Source organism: Equus quagga, chromosome 12 (genome assembly GCF_021613505.1).
Source record: "Equus quagga isolate Etosha38 chromosome 12, UCLA_HA_Equagga_1.0, whole genome shotgun sequence".
In the NCBI taxonomy this organism is placed as follows: Eukaryota; Metazoa; Chordata; class Mammalia; order Perissodactyla; family Equidae; genus Equus; species Equus quagga.
The window spans coordinates 56628749-56649020 of record NC_060278.1 but is presented as its reverse complement, the minus strand read 5'-3'; the positions used below and the strand labels follow the sequence as shown (position 1 = coordinate 56649020).

General features: G+C 39.4%; 1 protein-coding gene and 1 pseudogene across 1 annotated transcript in view; one reads left to right on the top strand and one right to left on the bottom strand.

Moving 5' to 3' along the window:
* The window catches only part of LOC124248171 (coagulation factor XIII B chain-like), a gene marked incomplete at its 3' end in the record, with an annotated part of 74769 nt that overhangs the window by 20489 nt on the left and 34008 nt on the right, over nucleotides 1-20272 (bottom strand). Inside the window, exons 8-9 of the mRNA XM_046678018.1 lie at nucleotides 9899-9975; nucleotides 943-1143 (exon numbers count right to left, since the gene is read on the bottom strand). Coding sequence (XP_046533974.1) covers nucleotides 943-1143; nucleotides 9899-9975 — 278 coding nt within the window. The remainder of the gene's footprint in view (nucleotides 1-942; nucleotides 1144-9898; nucleotides 9976-20272) is intronic.
* On the top strand, nucleotides 3047-5224 carry LOC124249056 (ataxin-1-like; annotated as a pseudogene).

Sequence of the window (20272 nt, the reverse complement as noted above, 5' to 3'; positions counted from 1 at the left end):
CCATGACTCTACAACATTAAACCTGAGTTGTCCTCTTCTGGCTCAATTTCAATGCTCTTAACTCTAATCTAAAAGAGTTAATAAATCTAAGATGTTCATTAAGATGTTAATTTATTCATATGCTGTAGTTATGAATTTAATCTAGTTATGAATGATATTTATTTCTTAGAGTTAGTCTATGGTCTGTGTTAATACTCAAAGTGCAATGCTTAAATTTATGGTCTGTCCTCAGTCATGGAAGGGATAACCATCCCAAATGGATATGTTTACTAGATATGTCAACCACCATACCCACTTGCTCTTCTAAATGAAATTGACTCAACCAAAGCCCCTTACTCTGCAATACAGAGCTTAGGGAATTCTTTGCTCAAGAGAGGTCACCTGACCCAATGGAAGCCAATTGATAGTTTGACTATGGTGTAGCCTGACATGAAATAATGAGATGAACCAATCAGATTTCCTTTCCACAAATTTGAACTCAAAATTCTGAAAAACACATTTTTCAATGGATATTATGAGAGATGAAGTTGGCACACAAAGGAAGGATGAGTCTTTCAAACGATAAAACCCTAGAGTGACAATCTTATTCTTGCTAAGGCCAATGTCAAGTATGCACAATTATCTGTGTAAGTTCCTCATTCCTTAAAATAACTCAGTTGTGTCTCTGTTCCTTGCAATATGAAAATAGCAATTTCAATAATTATCCTTATTCTCTTCACAGGGTATTATTGAAAGCAAATAAAGAAAACAACATTTTAATGAGAAACATTATATACAGAATTTTAGGATATGCCTTCGTTTTGTAAAAAAGACAGAGGGCCAGTAATTTTATTCTTATCTACCAGAAGGTTTAACCACCTGCCATATTTTGTTGAACCCTAGTTTACAAACGAATCTCCTGGAATATCATAAACATCAAGTTGACACATCCCACTGACTTACTGAAGCACCGTGGTGCTGGAGACCAGCCTTCCGAAGTGCATGTGCTTTTCCCTTCTTGCTTTCCACTTTCAGTTGTATAACCAGCCAGGCAGTAGAATGGCAATTTTTTGTCTATGCTCATCGGGAAGTAAAAATTTTTAAAAGTATAGTAATATTGGGCAATCCTTCCATTTTCCACATTAGGAAGACCACAGGATTTCTCTGAAATGAGGAAATATCGAGCTGAAACCTGAAAAACATATCTAAACCATTAAATTTGTGATCAAGCAACAAGACATTTTTAAAATGAAGTCTTTGCAGACACTTTACCTAGTGCTTTTTGGGGGGGCTGGGGGGTTGGTGAGGAAGATTGGCCCTGAGCTAACATCTGTTGCTAATCTTCCTATTTTTTTTTCTCCCCAAAGCCCCAGTACATAGTTGTATATCCTAGTGGTGGGTCATTCTAGCTCTTCTATGTGGGATGCTGCCACAGCATGGCCTGATGAGCAGTGTGTAGGTCCACACCCAGGATCCAAACCGGTGAACCCCAGACCACTGAAATGGAGCACACGAACTTAACCACTTGGCCACTGGGCTGGCCCTAGTATTTATTTTCATTATCTAAATTTTTAAAGTACTTTTGTGACAGTCCTTTTCAATCAGAATTAATCTGTTAGCAATCTCAACACTCAACAGTCAGAATACAACTGGTCAGGCCACTTCCTCAGGGAAGCTTTCCCTAACCTTGTCAGACAGCACTTTCTCATAGAAATATATAATGCAAGCCACATATGTAATTTTAAGATTTCTAGTAGCCACCTTAACAAAAGGAAGAAAGCTAATTCTAATAATAGGTTTTATTTGACCCAACATAATAAAATTATTTTACATTCTTTTTTTCTTACTAAGTCTGAAATCCAGTGTGTATTTACACCTACAGTACACCCCAATTTTACTAGTCATATTTCAATAGCCATATGTGGCTAGCGGCCACCATATCGGACCACAGAGTTCTAGAATAAATGAGGTTCTCCTTAAGATCTGCAAACATACAAAATTTTGAAATAAATGACTTTTCTTTAAGAAAAAGACATACAACCCATTAAAAATAAATAATAAAAGACTTGAGAAAGAACTTTATAAAACAGGATATTCAAATGGTCAAAGATCTAGTAAAAAGTACTCAGCTTTAATAATCATCAGGGAAACACAAAGTAGACCACCATGACATAGTACACATGGCCACACACAGCCACTGCAGGCACTGAAATGGAGAAGACAGACTGCCTCAGTGATCAGTGAGGATGTGGAGAACATGGGACTCTCACACTACTGCAAGTGAGAGAATAAATTGGCACAACCTCTTATGAGAAAATAGTTTGGCTGTGTTTTTTAAAGCAGAATACATACATATATATTTAAAAAAAACATACGTATGTGCAGCCAAGGACATGTTATAGAATGTTCCTGGCAGTACTATTCATGTAGTCCCAAACTGGAAACAATCCAAATGCCCATCAATGGCAGAAGACAAACACATTTTAGACTCCACATACATCAGAATATTATACAGCAACCAAAATGCTGAATGCTGAATCTCACAAACAGATCACTGAGTGAAAGAAGCCATTACAACATGAGTAAATATGGTATGTACTTACATAATTTTTCATTGAGATATAATTGACATATAAACTCATATTAGTTTCAGATGTATAACATAATGATCCGAAATTTGTGTATACTATGAAATGATCACTACAATAAGTCTAGTTAACATCTATCACTGTACACAGTTACAATTTTTTTTCTTGTGATGAGAACTTTTAAGCTCTACTCTATTAGCCATTTTCAAATATAAAATCCGGTGTTGTTAACTATAGTCACCGTGCTGTACACCCCCATGACTTACTCATTTTACAACTGAAAGTTTGTATCTTTTGACCACTTTCACTCATATTGCCCACCTCCCAACCCCCATCTACGGGTGCCCAGACTGAGGGACTGGTGGGTGTGGGGAAGTTCTTGCAGCCGTGGCTGGCATTGGCCATGGCTCCAGGGAGGAACCCGAGGCGTGCTGTGAGATGGGCCGGCTCCCAAATCAGCTGGGAGGACACTCCTTCTTGCTACAGCTGTTCAGAAGCATCACTAGAAGCTCAGAGGTGGGTGCCCCAGCCAGCAGCAGAGAGGGGTGCAAGGGAGCCACAAAGAGGCCTCTTCTGATACCTCAAGGAGCAAGCTGACCCCTTCCAGTCTCAAGGAACACCACAAAGCAGTATGAAACCCATTCAAGAGAGGAGTCAGGAATGCGTTCCACCAAAGAAACAAGACCTCTCTGTGACCAGCGAAGATATGGGAAGAACTACCAGCTGCTCAACTAACAGACACCCTCCAGTGATGCCTGTCAATGGTCCTAAGGGGTTATGGTGGCCAGAGTCAGCCTGGGGGGGTGATCAAGCTGAAGTCATCACTGGTCTGAAAAGTAGACCAGTATGGCATGCTGTTTAAAGTGGCTGTGCCACCTGCCACCTTCTCCTCAATTGGCCTCCCATTGTGGTGAACAGGAGCCCCTTGCCCCCCCAAGTTTAAGGTATCATCTTCACTGATTCAACACCCAGGAATCCACTAACCCCCAATCCACTATGCTCAGCTCCCATCCACCTCACTTCAGTTTATCAGGTCTCCTTATAGCTTCCCTATGCTGTGCCACCTAATTTCCTACCAAGTCCCCTCCTTTCTCCTTCTGCCAATATCACCACCTCTCACCTTCCACATTGTGCCATATGTCTCTTTCCTGGCAGAAGAAGCCACTCCTTCCCCCAGACTTCATCCCCAGCCCATCCATTCAACAAAGCCCTCTGTGCTACCTCCCCATCTGGACAGTTGCCACATCACTCAAGTACTCTGCCACTGGACCTCACTCCAGGCTGGATGCCCATTTATTATCAAATGTCCAGGCTACCTGCTGGGTGCCTCTTGCATGAAACTCCTCCAGCAGGTGCCAGCATAGCGCTTAACCTTCAGGAGAGCCTGTCTGCTGTGGGTGGAGACAGCAAAAGTGAAATTTAGTACAAATGGGAAAGTAAAACCCTCGACTCCCTCAACAGCAAGAGCCAAGGCCAGGGACTGGTGCCAGAGGTAGAATGTGCGGCAAATGGACACTTGTTCTCAAGGTCTCAGACTGCACTGGTGGCAGTGGTGCCAGCACGCTGAGGGACCCTAGATGCCAAGCTCATGGTATAGCGGGTGGTTGGTGCATTAGCTTCTCAGAAGTATCCTGTGGTGGCAGCTCAGAGGAAGGATGAGCCCAGACCCCTCAACCTGTCCCATCAAACACCTGAACATCAGGGTGAGGGGCGAGGGCCCGCCAGGAGCCCAGCAGAGATGGCCGGGAAAATAAGGCCCAGGAGTTCTATCCCCAGTCTCATCAGGAACTGTTAAAACATAGACCTTTGCCCAAAGCAATGGTGGTAGCTGCTGGCAGCCTGGTGCCCACTGCAATTGACCCAGGCCTGCTGCCCATGGGTTCAGAGATCCTGATGGCACCAAGTTTAGACATGCAGGTCAGAGCCACCTTCCCAGACATGAAGCCAACACCAATGCTCCATTACCTCTTCCCACTTACCCTCCCATTTCATGAAAGGCACCATGATCCAGCTGGCTAAGGGGGAGCTGAAGTGGGTGGAGGACCTCCAGACACAGGATACTGTGTGCAGTGGTGAAGTAAGCAGGGGGCTGAAGATTGACTCTAGTACTATCATGGACACTCAGAGAGCCAGTGGCTTGGATTTGTCATACTGCATTTTGTAGCTGGTGAGCAGCAGAACAAAGTGAGCATCGAGGTGCCCCCTGAGCACCCCTTCTTTATAGATGGCCAGGGTCGGTCCTCCTACAGCCCTGGGCAGACTGGGCAGGAGACAGCTGTTCTCTCTGCTGTGCCATTGATTACAGGAGGAGATGTCTGAATGTTTATCACTTTGCAGAGCTTGAACAGTAACCCAGTTTCTCAGGCCAGCTGTACTCCTAGGTCAGCTGAACTTCCACCTTAAAAAAGGGCTGAGGGGATAGTCTTGGGATCCAGAGAACCATGTGACTGTGAAGGGAAAAGCCAGCCATCAGGCAGGGGTTCCTGAATGGTGTGGTCCTCCTAGCTAGACCCTGGTACTCAGGACTGCTGGCCAGACCCAAGCTTCCAAAGATACAGCATGCAAGAGAGGGGGCATGGGCTGCACTGTTCTGTCCCTCCTTCATTCCACGGGAGGTAAAGTTGCCCATGGAAGGGTGTTCCAATGCAGGAAAATGAACCTCTTTCCCAGACCCAGACTGAGGCTTTACCCCAGAGCTGTGCCTTGCCTTGAGCAGGCAGAGGACTTTTACATGTCAAACAGGGAATGGCTTTTTTGGCAGTAAGATTTGGGGTGGGGGAAAAGTCATGGAAGCAACTTCCCTATATTTCTCCTTACCCCACAGCATCCTTTCAGGACAGCCCCAGATGGTGCTGTGATGGGAAGCAGAAGGCCTGGGCCAGAGAAGGAAGAGGGAACATGCAGGACAAGACAAATTCCGAACATCTGGGCCTCCCTGTTCCCTCCTTCCCATCCCTGGCTCCTGTAAGGGGAAGGTCAGGCTTTGGGAGCAGCCTGAAGAGGGGGGGAGCAAAGAAAGAGACCAAAATGATGATTCACAGCTTATAGTAGCAGTTCAACTGACTGAAGTTTTCTTTCCTTGCTTTTTTGTGGTGGGAGGTCAGGCGGCCCATGATTGGAAATAAGAGGCTTCCTGCCCATAACTCTTCTTCTGGCAGCTGTGCACTTGAAAGGGTAACTTTGTTCCAGATGTCTATGGCTGGGTTCGTGGGGACTGAGGGCTCATCACAGGACTCTCCTTCAGCCCCTTCCATCTCTCCTAACTATTCTTCCTCATGGTTTCTGGAACCAAGAAAGAAAGAAGCCCCTCCAGGGTTCAGAGTGAAGCCCTTGGCTGAGACCCAGTTGGGGAATTTTGGGAGAAAGACCTGTTGGCCAGATTGACTGGGCTCCAGGCAGGGCTTCTGGAAAGTTAGCTGACCTAACAAATCTCCTCCTAGTTAGCATGCCAGACCCTCTTGGAAATTGTACTGAATCTCTTCTCCTCTTTCCTCCTTCTTCCTTCCTCTTTCCTTGCTCTTTCTTTTCCTCTTTCTCCTTTTCCTTCCTCTTCTTCTTTTCATCCTTCTTCTCCTTTTTTTTCATTTTCACTCAAACACTCAATAACTTCATTTGCCTTTGGTTGGCTTCTGCAGAGGGGAGGGGCGCGAGGGGCTTCACATGTTCTCTGGTGGATCTCAAAGGCAATGACCAAAATTGTGGCCAAACCCAAAGGACTTCACAGTCTGGAGGCTGCAGTCAGTAGATCCAGGCGAGGGCTGCAGTGTTCCTCAGGCCTGCACCTTGGATCCAGCACCAGGAGACAGGCATACTGGGAGGAGGCTCTGAACCTCTGGCTCTCATACTCACCCATGTTGGATGCCTGCGTGTTCTGCCCAGTCTTCTTCTGATTCATAAGGTCCTTGTCTACTTGCCACTTGGTGAGGATGAAAAGGAGGATACCATAGGGAAACCCCATGGCCCAGCTAGTCCAACATCTTCCATGGAGTTCTAGCCCTGCTTTCTGGGAATGTAGCCAGCTCAGGGGATAGGGGCTCAGGCTTCTCCTGCACTCTGGGGAGCTGCAGCTTGGCAGTGCCCGGATCCTGTTCTGAGAAGGCTTCTTAGCTGTGGCTCCTGAGAGAACCCTCTGAAAACCACTTCTATGAGCCTATCACGATGGTGCCAGTAATCCATTGTAACAGAGGTTGGAAGGACTCAAGAGTTTAGCAGCCTAGAGGTGACACTGAGGAGCCTTTTGAGACACTGTTAATGCTCTGTATATTGATCTGCTTGCCATAAAATTCTGTAAACATTTACAGAAGAATATCATATGATTTTTTTGCATTTTTCTCTATATAGTATGCTCCAAGTAAAACATTTATATTTTAAAAATATATCCTTATGTTGGAGATCTTAAAATTACATAAATACCAAAAAGAAAGAAACTCTTGAGCAGCTCCTCTGGATTGTTTTGGGAGGAAGCATCAGGTGTGGCTGGGAGAAGACCTGCACCAGTGGGATGACTCTGCCTTCGAGGCTTTAAGTGATTACAGTCTGCCCATTGTTACCACGAGATTCAAAAGGACAGCAGTGCCAGCACAGGGTGAAGAGAAATGGGCAAGGAATCATGAGTAACGTAAAATTTCCAGAGTCTGCTGGAGGGGAGGAGCAGAAAACAACATGTACAGGAGAGTCCCCATCCCCTGAGAATTCTCACCATCTTCCATTCACATACCATCAGGGATTTAGAAGGGAAAGACTTTTCAAAAAGAGCGGTGCTATGATGAATACACATGGAGGTTCCATGAGGGGCAGCAAACGGGTGCTGAATCGTACTTTGCGGCTTCAAAGACTCTTTCCTGGGGCTTGTCCCTCCTTCACCAGGAGAGGCAACATTACCTGTCCACGTAGCTGATATGACTCAGGGAACATGAATTCATGAGAAAAAAGTAATGAAAAATGTGAGGAGCTCAATCACAATAAAAGAAAGTCATTGAAATGAACAATCATTACTACATGGAGCACAATTAGTGAAACAGGTCGATGGAGAGCTTAAAATTTGCATGATGAATAGCCTTAAACAGATATGGGAAGATACTGGTAATATAGAGCATGAATAAATGGCCATAAAGAAGAACTGAGTAGAAATAGTGAGTATGGAAAAATAGTACAAGATATAAATAACCCTTTAAATGTGGAAAATAGTAGAATGGTTATAGTGAAAAACTAATTGGTATACTAGATATAAAATTTTAAAATTCCAACTTTATGACATTAGGGCCTTCATGTTGTACAATTACAAAAGCACCATTCACACTGTGTGATTTTGAGATTGAGGGGAGAAGCAGAAACCAAAAGGCAAAAGTTGATGAAATTGATTGTGTCGAAATGAAGGATTTCTTTCAGTGAAAAGCATTGTTTACAAAACACAGAACACTTTGGAAGAAGGAATTTGAAATGTTGAAAATCAACAAGAAGTTAAAATCTATACTCTACAAAGAGCTCCCACAAATCAGCTATAAAAAGGCATAAACCAAGAAAAATGCTAATCAGTTATAAACCAGGAAATCAAGGAAAAGAACTGACCCAACAATTCCACATGTGGGTACATACAGGTCAAAGAAATTCACAGAGAAACAAGGTGATTATGGGACAGCATTCATTTCAGAGTTATTCGTGGTTAGGAGGAAATTAGAGGTAACTCTATGTCCAGCTGTAGGAGGGAGAATACATGAAATATATGAAACCCTATGAAGCAGCTAGCAACAAAACAGATTCAGTTAATGGAAATATATTTAAACAGTAGCAAGTAAAATAAAACAATGAGATAAAATCTATGGTAAGCTTTCATTTTTATGAATGTAAAACACATACAAAAAACAAGACAGTTTACAAAGTTACTTACATAGTTAAAATACATATAAACACATTATAGTGGGTCCCAGTTTGGTGGTAGGGGGAATGGAATCCAGGGTCAGAGATAAAAGGGAAGAATGTATCAATAAAGTGAAAGTGACACCTTTCATAAGCCAATGATGATCGCATGCTATGAAATGAGAAGTGTGATTAACCCAATCCTTACCCCTCGCGTTCCCGATGGGGGTGGGGAAAGCACGGGGATAGGAGATCCTGGTCCCTGTCTTCAAGCAATGTACATTTTTTTGTTTATGTGAAGTAAGATTATAATCAAATAATAATTAGAAAATTAACTAGAATATTGCAATGTCTTCATGGGATAGAAAATAGACAATTATATTAGCTGGTTTTCCCGATTTAGACAGAAAGGCAAAACCAAAAGAAACTATTGACACAAAAATTATCTTATTGTAGAGTTAAATGTGTCAAGGAAGATGGACAGTCTTTATTTCACTTTCATAATTTTAATTGCAGACCCTTTTTTGGTAGCAAATTTGTAGTAAACTATTCAACTAAAAGGCAACAATAATCCATAGGATGTTTTATTTCCCCAAATCCCCTAAGGTGTTTATTCTAGAAAAGCCTTATTGCTGTGATTTCCTACTTTGTATATTCATTCCTGCTGACCCTTAATGACCTGCCTGGTTTCTGATCCCTACAGCCTAATAACACTGATGACAGTCCCTAAATAAGCCACACTAGTTCACTGCCCCCCTCACTCTCACATTCATCTCGTCCCTAGGCAGCCTGGTCACTGAGATTTCTAACAGTCAGGGAGTGCACAGGTATTGTTTGTCTGGGCAGTCGTGATTTACACCTGTTCTCTCACATAATTACTCAGAGAGCCCCCTTCACTCTCAAAAGTGTCTTTGTTTGCATAATCAATTCTATGGTCCTCCTACTAATCATTACCTAATGACTTCAACCAATGAATAAATCACTAGGATAAAAATCAGTGTTGAGAGTCAAAAATCTTGTTGATGATTTTTGGTTACCTTTTTTCAAATTTCCCACATTAAGCTCACTCCATCAAGAGAGAATTAAACTTGCACAAGCTTTGTCAGTGTTAGGAATGGATTCTAGCATGAAATTAGGATTGAGGTTAATACATCACTTCTAAGTAGCAATGCTATTAGCCTGAAAGCCCTTTAGAGTATTTAGATCATGGTCTCTTATTCTCCAAAACCTATCAATACAAAGGGTTTTTTAACTTGTTTGGTTTTTCTAAGTTATGTTACTATAAGAATAGTTTACTAATTTTACCTAAAGGGAAAAGTCTGTCTAAATATTATAACAAATTATATTTACAAGTGTGTTTCACATAAAATTGACATGCCAAAATGAAAGAGCATATTAAAACCTCAAGATAAATCCATGTTAGAATTTCCCTTCACGTTTTTTAGAGAATAAATACTATCAAGAATTAATTTTACCTTCTGCATAGAGTTCTCCTGAGATGATCAATAAGATGATAAACACCAAGTCTTTCGACCTCATCTTCAATGGTGTGCTGAATAAAGATTTTAACAATTCTAAACCAGTAGAAACTCCTCATTAAGTACACAATACTTCTCGGGAAGAAAAAAGTTAATTATTTACAACATCTGTCTAAGTCCCTTTGCAGCAAGCCTTATATTTCATTTAAAATATTTTTTAATAATAGTAAAATAACACAACCATGTTCATGTACAATACATTTCACGCCAGAGTCCAATAAGAACATGATAACCAATAAGAGCCACAATAGCAACAGCATAAATAATTAACTCAGACCGCATGAAAAATGGTAAATTTTCACGAATTCCCAGTTGTAAGTACATAGAGTAAAGTTCACTTGTAGCCATTGATTTCTTTACCACCGTTGACCAAATAAAGAGATGAACTTAGGAACATGAGGTCATGAATACCTAGTGTTAAAATAGAGTGTTGTCTGGATAGCACTGCTGAAAGAGAAAAGTGACCTTAACTGTTTCAAGCAATGAAACGATGATATTATTGACAGTCGTGTCTAACGTTTAAAGAGTGTATTCTGTGGCAGGTGACGAGATGGGTGCTGTGCTGTGTTATCATTCATTTATGAGAAATGCTGTGAGTGTTCTTCAGGTACCAGGTCGTGATCTGTTATTGGGCACATAGCAGTGAAAAAATAGATTAAAACTACTGCCCCCATGGAGTTCACTTTCTAATGGGTTTTAATTTAAACTATAAAATGATATGTGATGTAGGAGCTATTACTATTTCAATTTTGCGACTTTTTTATAAAATACAACATATTAAGAGAAAAGTTCACACACCATAATTTCACAGACCAATGGATTCTCACAAACTGAGCACATCCATGAAACCAGAACCCAGAACAAGAAACAGACTGTACCAGCACCCCAGAATTTCCTTCAAGTCACTGCTTACGCCCACTCTCAATGTTAAACACTATCTTCACTTCTAAAAGCTTGGTTTTGCTTGGTTTTACTACATTATGGAATCATATAGTATTTTTTTTATGTCTGGTTCCTTTGGTTTAACATGTTGTTAGTGACATTCATCATATCTTGGGCTGTAAAAGATAGTTCCTTCTCTGTATAATATTCCATTCTGTTAATATGCCACAAATTACCTATTCATTCTACTGTTCATGGCCATTTGGGTCTTCCCCATGACTTCCAACATTTGTTTTAGAAAAATCCCTCAATTTATCTATAAAACAGGAGTAATATTCTCTTCCCTTTAGGAATATGATTATATTCAAATTAATATAATGTTCTAAGATAACAGATGTGAATAAGTGTTATAATCATTTCATGACATATTAATTTGTTACATGCATAAAGGGATTAAATAATGAAAGAAACAACAAATATAAAAACAATTTGTTTACTATATGTATATTTTAAAACTTAACACAAAGTCAGATTTCTGAAGTTATAGTAAGAGAACCAAAAAACATCTTACATAGTCATGATTAACTTTACTATTTCTTTTCACTGGATATACTGACACAATGTTTACATTTACCTATAAGGAAGGCCAAGTGTATGAATCATGATTTGAATAGGGAATTTATGACTCATTCCTTGTTATCTCTTCTCAAAGCCCAATCTGGTTAATGTTTGTGAAAAGAATAAAATCTTGCACTAATAAAATTTTTCTCTTAAAAAGAGTTACCTTCCCTTTTTTTGTCAACCAAAATGCGACTACTCCTGAATACATCACTTCCCTTACAAGCCTCTCAGACAGGATGGAGGGCTCCATATTACAGCTTTTACTACTTTCAGAGTATCTCTCTCCATCTTTCCTGAAAGATGATCTTAGCTCCTTGGAAGCCTATGCTATTTAGCTCCACCACTGCCTTTTGGTCAGCTACCAAACTCCCAGCGTTTTCCTCTTTGGTTCCTGTTCTTCTCTCAACTCCCGTGACCATTGTTAGTAATTTCAACATCAGTGTAGCCAAAAGGTCAACAACCCCATCTGTCAGTTTTTGCCTCCCTTTCCCTCTGTTCCACCTCAACCAACCCCTTCTCATATGATCACATTATAGACTTTGCCACCACAAAGTGCACCACCATTGGTGTCTCAGTTGGGGACTTCCACTCTCCAACCACCACGTCTGATTCACACATGTCATTTGACTTATACATCACTGCATATACTCTTCCACCTCACTGAGATCTCCAATTCACTTGACCTCAACACTTGCCCATCGTCCATCAGAATGCCTTCCTCGCTTCTCTTCTCCTTGGCTAGCTTAGGTCCACCAATACAATCCCCTTTGCAAATGCCATTAACTCTATTGCTTCTCTTTCCTGTTGAATTCAGCTGGAAAGTTCTATTTGGATTCCAAGTTGAATCCAAATATCTGCCTTATTCATTCCTGCACAGCTGGTAATTGCTAAAGAAATTTACAGAAGCAGGCTGAATGATTTTATGCCCATAATTGCAAATCTAAACGGCTACTTGAAATTGCCTAATATACTTCCTTTCTCTTTCCCCAAGGTGACTATTTTATTCCTTTCTTTTCAAATGTTCCCTCCACAACCTCCCTTCGGAGCTAATGTTTATAAACTCATGCTTCATTCTGTCAGAGGGGAGCTCATACATCATTCTCGCATAAATCCCTACTACTAGATGTATTTCCATCTTCTTATTCTTCCGTGTTAAAAACCCAAGTATCTATTAACTGGTGAGTGGTCAAACAAAGTGTGGCATAGTCATACAACAGAATCGTACTCTGTGATAAAAGAGAACGAAATCTAATCCCTGCATCAACACGGAAGAATCTCGAAACCCTTAAGTTATACAAAAGAATGCAGTCACAAAAAGCTACGTAACCTTTGATTTTATTTATGTGATAATGTAGAAAAGGAAAAACTAAAAGTACTGAAATCAGATCAGTAGTTGCCAGAGTCTAGATTGAAAGGGAGAGAATTGACTGCAAAAGGGCACAAGAGAACTCTGGTGTGATAGAAACATTTTATCTCAGTGGTAGTGATTTCACACCTGTATACACTGGTCAAAACTCATTGAACTACAATATCTTGCTTGTAGTAGGTACTTAACAAATGTTAGCTAAATAAATAAATAAATGAATGAATGGTGACATAAAAAGATAGAGTACATTTACTGCGTACCTTGAAACTATTCTCCTTCTGACACGTGTTTCTAGAATACAAGTAACGCTGATAGAAGAATGTGCCTTTTGTTTATAAAGTCTTCTTTCAGTATTCAATTTATGTTTATGAACTGTAAGTTTGTAGAGACTATAAATATGGTCAACCATTTTGGATCTACTTTGAACATCCTAAAAAAGAAAAGGTACATTTATTAAAACTAATATGAATTAAATTTTCTATCTCTTCTGTTCTAGCAAAATCAAGCACAATAAATAAACACTATGAAGTAAACTTGGGAGTCTTTAACACTTAAAAGCCAAGCTCTCCAAGTTCAGCAGTTAGATTGGTTTAAATTATGAACTAATGTGTAAGAAAAATATAAAGAAGGCAAATATTCAAAAATTAGACACTTAACTCCATACTGAATTAAAAGGCAAGTATTAAAGTCAACACACCTATTACATCCAGTTACCAAGTCCTGTGAATTTTACTTTTTCAAAGATTCTAAAGTTATCCACTTCCCTCTCCCTGAGACAACCCCAGATCATGTACCATCTTCTGCCTGGACGACTGCATATGAACACTTGCCTCCCACCATAGAGGTCTCCCTGCATCCACGCATTCTCTCCCACATCCCTCCTTCAATTACCAGCCAGACTGATGTTAAAACTTAGACTGGAGCATGTTCCCTTGCTTAAAAGGCTTCAGTGGTTTCCTACTGTTCTTAGGATAAAGGCCACAATCCTATCACAGCCTATGACCACCCCTACGTTGACTGTAACACCTCAAGAGAATAACTCAGAGGTCTCACCATAGAAAACCTTGAAATATACTTATGGTTACAACAGGAGGAGGAAGAGTCACACATATCTGGTTTTGTACCTTACTAGGATAATTTGTCACTTCCCTCAGGTAAATGGAAAACAGTTAACCATACAGCTGTAACAGATTCTATTTTATAATTCAGTCTTTTTAATACATAAGAAACAACTCATTTATCAGCTCACAAAGAGCAGGTTTGAACACATACAGAACCCTATTTAAGATGCTATAATTTCTGAAGGAAATGTGTAAAACTCTTAGACCTAAGAATCTATCAGAATAACCTCAAAGAAAGGAACTGATTAATCCTTGCAAAGGCTCGATTTGTTGTCTTCAGTAAAGCAGCTAACAAACAAAAAGTTTTTGTGAAAATACTTCCACTTTTGTATGCAACTTTGTCACCAGGCTTTTCTCGGTACGTTTGCAAAAGCTGCAACAGCGTATCTATAAAATTTTCTACATCATAAAATGCTGAAGTAGTTGTCTTGCACGTAAAGAGAACAGAATGAAATTAAAAGTTGTAATAAACACATATACTTTCAGAAGCAGCCCAACCCAACAGAAAGCTTAGAGACAAATTTTGGACCTTCTGCAGCAAGTGCCAAGGACTTCATGAAATGACATTTTGATGTTACTTTCATTTCTGTGTCCATTCCAAAGCACATCTGCATTTTGATTGTTCTATTCCCAATCTTCTTATAGTTCCACAAAAAGTAAATCAAATCTAAAACTTCCAAAAATGAACACCTTGAAGTAAATAGAAACAAGTTTAAAGACAAGGCCTTTTTGGTGAGAATCTCTTAGTAAAAACGTAACTTATCTGTGATAGTTAATCATAGGGGAAGATAATGATAAAGGCAGGATATAACTAGTTACCCTAATACATGCTTCTAAACAGGAAGAGGAGCTTGCTTTAAAATAAAAGAAATTTGATACTAATAAATCAAGGATATATGTTTCATGCCTCAGTTATCTAATTGTATCATTAGATTCCTACTGAAATTTGCATCATTACAAATAAGGCTAATGATACTAAGACAAAAATAACAAGATAATGTTCACAATTAACACTTATTTGGTACGTCTGTGTATCAGGCACGTTATGCATATTGACTTGTTTAATCCTCACAATAATATTATGAGATAAGTACTGTTGCTATATTCATATGACAGTTAAAGAAAGGGGATCACAGAGAGGCTAAGTAACCTAGAGTAAGCTGCAGAGCTGGGGTTCAAACCCAGGCAGTTTGGCATCAGAGTCTGTATTCTTAACCACTCCTTCTCAATAAGAAGATACCGGGTAAATGCTTTAAGTTGTGGCTGAGGGGGTGGGTGGGGAAGATCAATCTGTCATCTCGGTACCTTGGGTTGCATGCATTACAGTTTAGTACAGATCTGCTCCCGGCCCAAAGCCAAAGATACATATATTTATCTATATAAATCCTAATATAGAGAGTCCTACAGGGTAACTAAGTTAGAGCAATATCTTTATCACGTTTTGCTAGACATGATTATAAGAGGGTCCATTGTTCTGATACAATGTAGTGGATAAGAACACCAGCTGTGGAGACAGAAATGGTCCAAATTCAGGTCTACCACTTATCACACTCAAGGCCTTGGCAAAGAGCTTCATTTCTGTGAGGATTATTACTCCTTCTCTATAATATGGGAATAACAATAGGAACTAGCTTAGAGAATTACTGTAAGGACTAAACAAAATCGTGAATGAAAAACACTAGCACACAGTAAGTATTCAATAAATATTAGCCATCATTGTTACTAATATTATAAAGACAGAAGAAATAAAATTGTAAAAATTTAATGTGATGTTAACAGGTTAACCATTTTTCTGCCTAAGGCTCTCACACATACATGAATTTTAACTTGGAGATCTAAGTTCTGATATCGACCCTCATATCAGTTTCCCCACATTAAACCCAGCATATATGGGGTTAAAACTAAAACACTCGTTCCCTGCTTACTCTCTGGCTTCCTGGCTCCAGAATCCACTATCCTCCATGGAGACAGACACCGTCAAGGACAAGCACCTGGACTATCTCCTCCCGCAAAGAGATACGGGCTGGTGGGAAAGCTGCTGACCAGCAAGGTCGTGAGCTCCCTCCTCTCTGCAAGTGTCTCAAGGCCAAAGACAGGCTGGTGGGAAAGCTCCGACCAGCAAGGCCATATGCTCCCCTCCCCTACCTAAAACCCCAAATAAAAACCCTTCCTTTTAGCTTTTCGAGGAGTTTGGGATTTCAGTGTTAGCTGCCCTCTCTCCTTGCTCAGCGCTGTGCAAAAATAAAATTCCTACTTTCCTCCACCACACCCGGTGTCAGAGATTGGCTTGCTGTGCCACGGGTGAGCGAACTCACTTCAGGTTCGGTAACAATTCTAGTGATGAGCAAGCATAAACTTAATTTGCTGAGCCAGATTTCTTGACCCATGAACATTTCATTATTAAAATGGAAAACTACCTTAGCGACATGAAGCAGCATTTGTACAGCATAGCTGATGACTTTCATAGAAGGAACACTAAGACTGCAACTTCATATCAAAATACATACTCTAGAAACTGCTCCACTGTGGGCCATGTTCTCACAACAAAGGGGCAGCAATCCAGCAACTACCTCTCAAAGAGGAAAAAAAGAGATGAATGACAGCAACAAAACGAAGTCTTAACTAATGTTGTACTATTATAATATTCTTTGCACTCTCAAAGGTAAAAATGCATTTCTAACTTCATGCAAGGTATTGTTAAAACAAATTAACCTAAGCGCTTTAAAGATTCAAGAACAGCATTCAGGTACTTAAATGTCAAAGGGTGATGAAGGGCAAGCTTCCGTAGAGTTTGTTTTCTTCTCTAATCTCTCTATTCACAAGCAGAAGACTTAGTCGTATGGCTTTAATTTTTGGACTATCATTTTTCTTTACCCAAAAATCTCCTCTCCATAATGTCTGAAAGAGATACACACAGTAATTGGAAGATTACAACTCATTATGTTCTAATTTATATCTACATTTATTTCCACAGAGTAAATATTTTCAGTAAATTTGTATGAAGTGATCAGGTACTTTACAACTAAAATGTCAATTCAAGTTCTACTAAGTAGCACAATGAATTTTCCTTAAAAGAAATAAATATAATGTTCCTGGATATTAAATAAAGCATCATTCACTGATCAAATATGTCTAAGTATATTCAAATGCTGGAATGCTTTTTCATCTCTCAATCATAAACTTCTCTGAAGACTTCAAAAATAAAGGGCTTAGCAACAAAATTATAGTACTATACTATTTACAAGTTATTCTAATGGCTAATCCCTCAGCTTTCCAAAATTATAATTGTCAATTATAATATACAGTTATAGAAAATTTGTAAGATACAGCACCATTAACATTAGTATCACAAAAGGAGAAATATTTAGAAATATATATAACAAAGTATGTACAAAATCTGTCTGAGGAAAAATACACCTCTGATGAAAGAAATCCAAGAAGAACTAAATAAATGGAGAAATATTTCATGTTCATGGATAGGAAGACTCAATTTTGTTAAGATGTCAGTTGTTCCTAACTTAATCTAGAGATTCAATGCAATCTCAATGAAAATCTTACCTAGTTACATTATAGATAACAGCAAACTCTTATCTACAATTTATCTGATTCTAAAGTTGATGTGGAGAGGCAAAAAAATCAGAGTAGCAAACATAATATTGAATAAGAAAAAAGTTGGAGCACTAACATTATCCAACTTCAAAACTTACTATAAAGTTATTGTAATCAAGACAGTGTGGTATTGGCACAATTAAATAGAAAAATAGATCAATAAACAGAGTAGAGAGCCCAGAAATAGACCCATTCAACACAGTCAGCTGATCTTTGACAAAGGAGCAAAACGAATGAATGGATAAAGGGTAGTTTTTTCCACAAATGGTACTGGAAAAAACTGGACATTCATACGAATCTAAACACTCACTCTTCACCTTTCACAAAAATGAACTAAAATGGATCATAGATCTAAATGTAAAACGTAAAACCATAAAACTTCTAGGAGATAACAGTAGAATATCTGAGTGACTTTGGATTAGGCAAGGGCTTTTTAGATACAATGCAAAAGTACAATCCATGAAAAAAAAATGATGTTGGATTTCATTAAAATTAAAAAGTTCTGCTCTGTCAAAGACTCTGTTAACACAATGAAAAGGAAAGCCACAAACTAGTAGAAAATATTTTGAAAATACATATCTGATAAAGGATTTGTATACAAATATGCAAAGAGCTCTTAAAACTCGACAATAAGAAATCAAAAAGCAGGCAATAAGAATTAAAAAATGGGAAAAGATCTGAACACCTCACCAAAGAAGATCGACAGATGGTAAACAAGCAAATGAAAAGATGCTCACCGTCAATGGCATTAGAGGATTGCAAAGTGAAACATCAATGTGATACCAATGCACATCTCTTAGAACAGGGAAAATCTAAAACACTGGCAACACCAAATACTGGCCAGGAATTGGAGCGACAAGAACTCTCATTTACTGTTGACAGGAATGCAAAATGGTACAGCCACTTTGGAAGACAGTTTGGCAATTTCTTAAAAACCTTATCATAGTTATATTACACAATGAGGCAATCTCACTCCTAGGCACCTACTCAAAGAACATGAAGAGTTACGTCCACAGGAAAACCTGCACGCAGATGTTTATAGCACCTTTATTCCTAATTGCCAAACAGTAGAAGCAACCAAGATATCCTTCAATAGGCGAATGGCTTTAAAAAACTGTGGCACATTCACACAATGGAATGCTATTCAGACTATATCCAGAATACAGAAGGAACTCTCAAAACTCAGTAAGATAAGCAACTCAACTGTAAAAATGGGCAAAAGATTTCAACGCGCGCTTTGCCAAGGAAAATATTCAGAAGGAAGTTCAGCACTGGAAAATGCAGACATCATTAGCATCAGGGAAAGGCACATTGAAACCAAGATGAGATGTGTTGGCGAAGATGTGGAGGAATTAGAACCTTCACACAATTGCCCACAAACTCCTTCAAAGTCTGCATGGTCACCATTACTGATATTAGTAAAGACTCTACGTTCCGGGCAGAGTTTCAGAGGTCTTAGACAACCAGGTTAAGCCTCCCAGCCCTAGGGAACAGGTAATATGATTTTACAGATGAACTCATCAAAGTCCAGAAAGCTTTAAATGTTTTGCTGAAGTCATACTGCTTGTAATGAGAACCCAGGAAGTCGGACACCGAGTTCAAACTTTCACATCTGCACCCCACAACCCGCCAGGAATTTGCCAAATGCAAAACCATGACATGACAAAGCAAACTCTGTGTCTGTTGTTTTCCAGGGGAAAAACAACGTTTTTTTTTAAAAGCGTAAAACCTATAAGCTATATAAACATTTTAAACCATAAAACACTACAAACAAGCTGGTTTTAAAAAATGAAAACAGTGAACTTTTTACACTATAAAACAGTAAATTCTAAAACAACAACAACAAAAAATGACAAAAAAACAACTTTAGGTCCATATAACAAAAGGAATAATGTAAACAGAGAAAAAAAATCTCTCTTTCCATAGAAAGAAAAGCAAGCATTGCTAGAACAGAGGGCAGGTTCTTAAGTGTAGCTGGACCACTGCTGGCACACAAGCCAGTGGACCCAAGACGGGAGCCTCTTCTCACTGTCTTATAAAGTGGTTGTTTAGACAACTAGTCAGACTCCCTCAGTTAACGGTTTAATTTTCACTTTCAGAGGTTCTACCCAAGGCAAAAGCCACAGCAGCCAAAACAGGAACACAAATTCTCTGGGTTTTGGTGACAGGGATGAGAACATTACTCTGGCCAATGCAACACAAAAAAGCTATCTGGGAAATTCTTGAAACAGCATTTGTAAAATGAGATTCACCATTAAAATTATGCTACAGTGAGGGCCACCCAAGTGGCATAGTGGTTAAGTTCATGCACTGTGCTTCCGCGGGCCAGAGTTCGCCGGTTCAGATCCCGGTGGAGACCTACACGCTGCTCATCAAGCCATCCTGTGAGGACATCCCAGATACAAAATAGAGGAAGACTGGCACAGATGTTACCTCAGGGAGAATCTTCCTCACCAAAGGGGGGAAAATACACTACAACAAAGGAAAAAAAGGACTAAAATACTTTGTATGAAGAGCTGCATACACACCACACACGCTTGTTGAAAACAGCCCTGAAGAGGTGTTTTTCTCTTTTTTCGCTGTAGATATTTAACCAAAACAAAGCTATTTCAGCAGAATAAGTACTTACCTTGAGTCTACATGGAGTGAGTTTCCCAGAAACATACAGAAACTAAAAAGACGACTGATAGGAAGCAATTTAAAAAAAAAAAA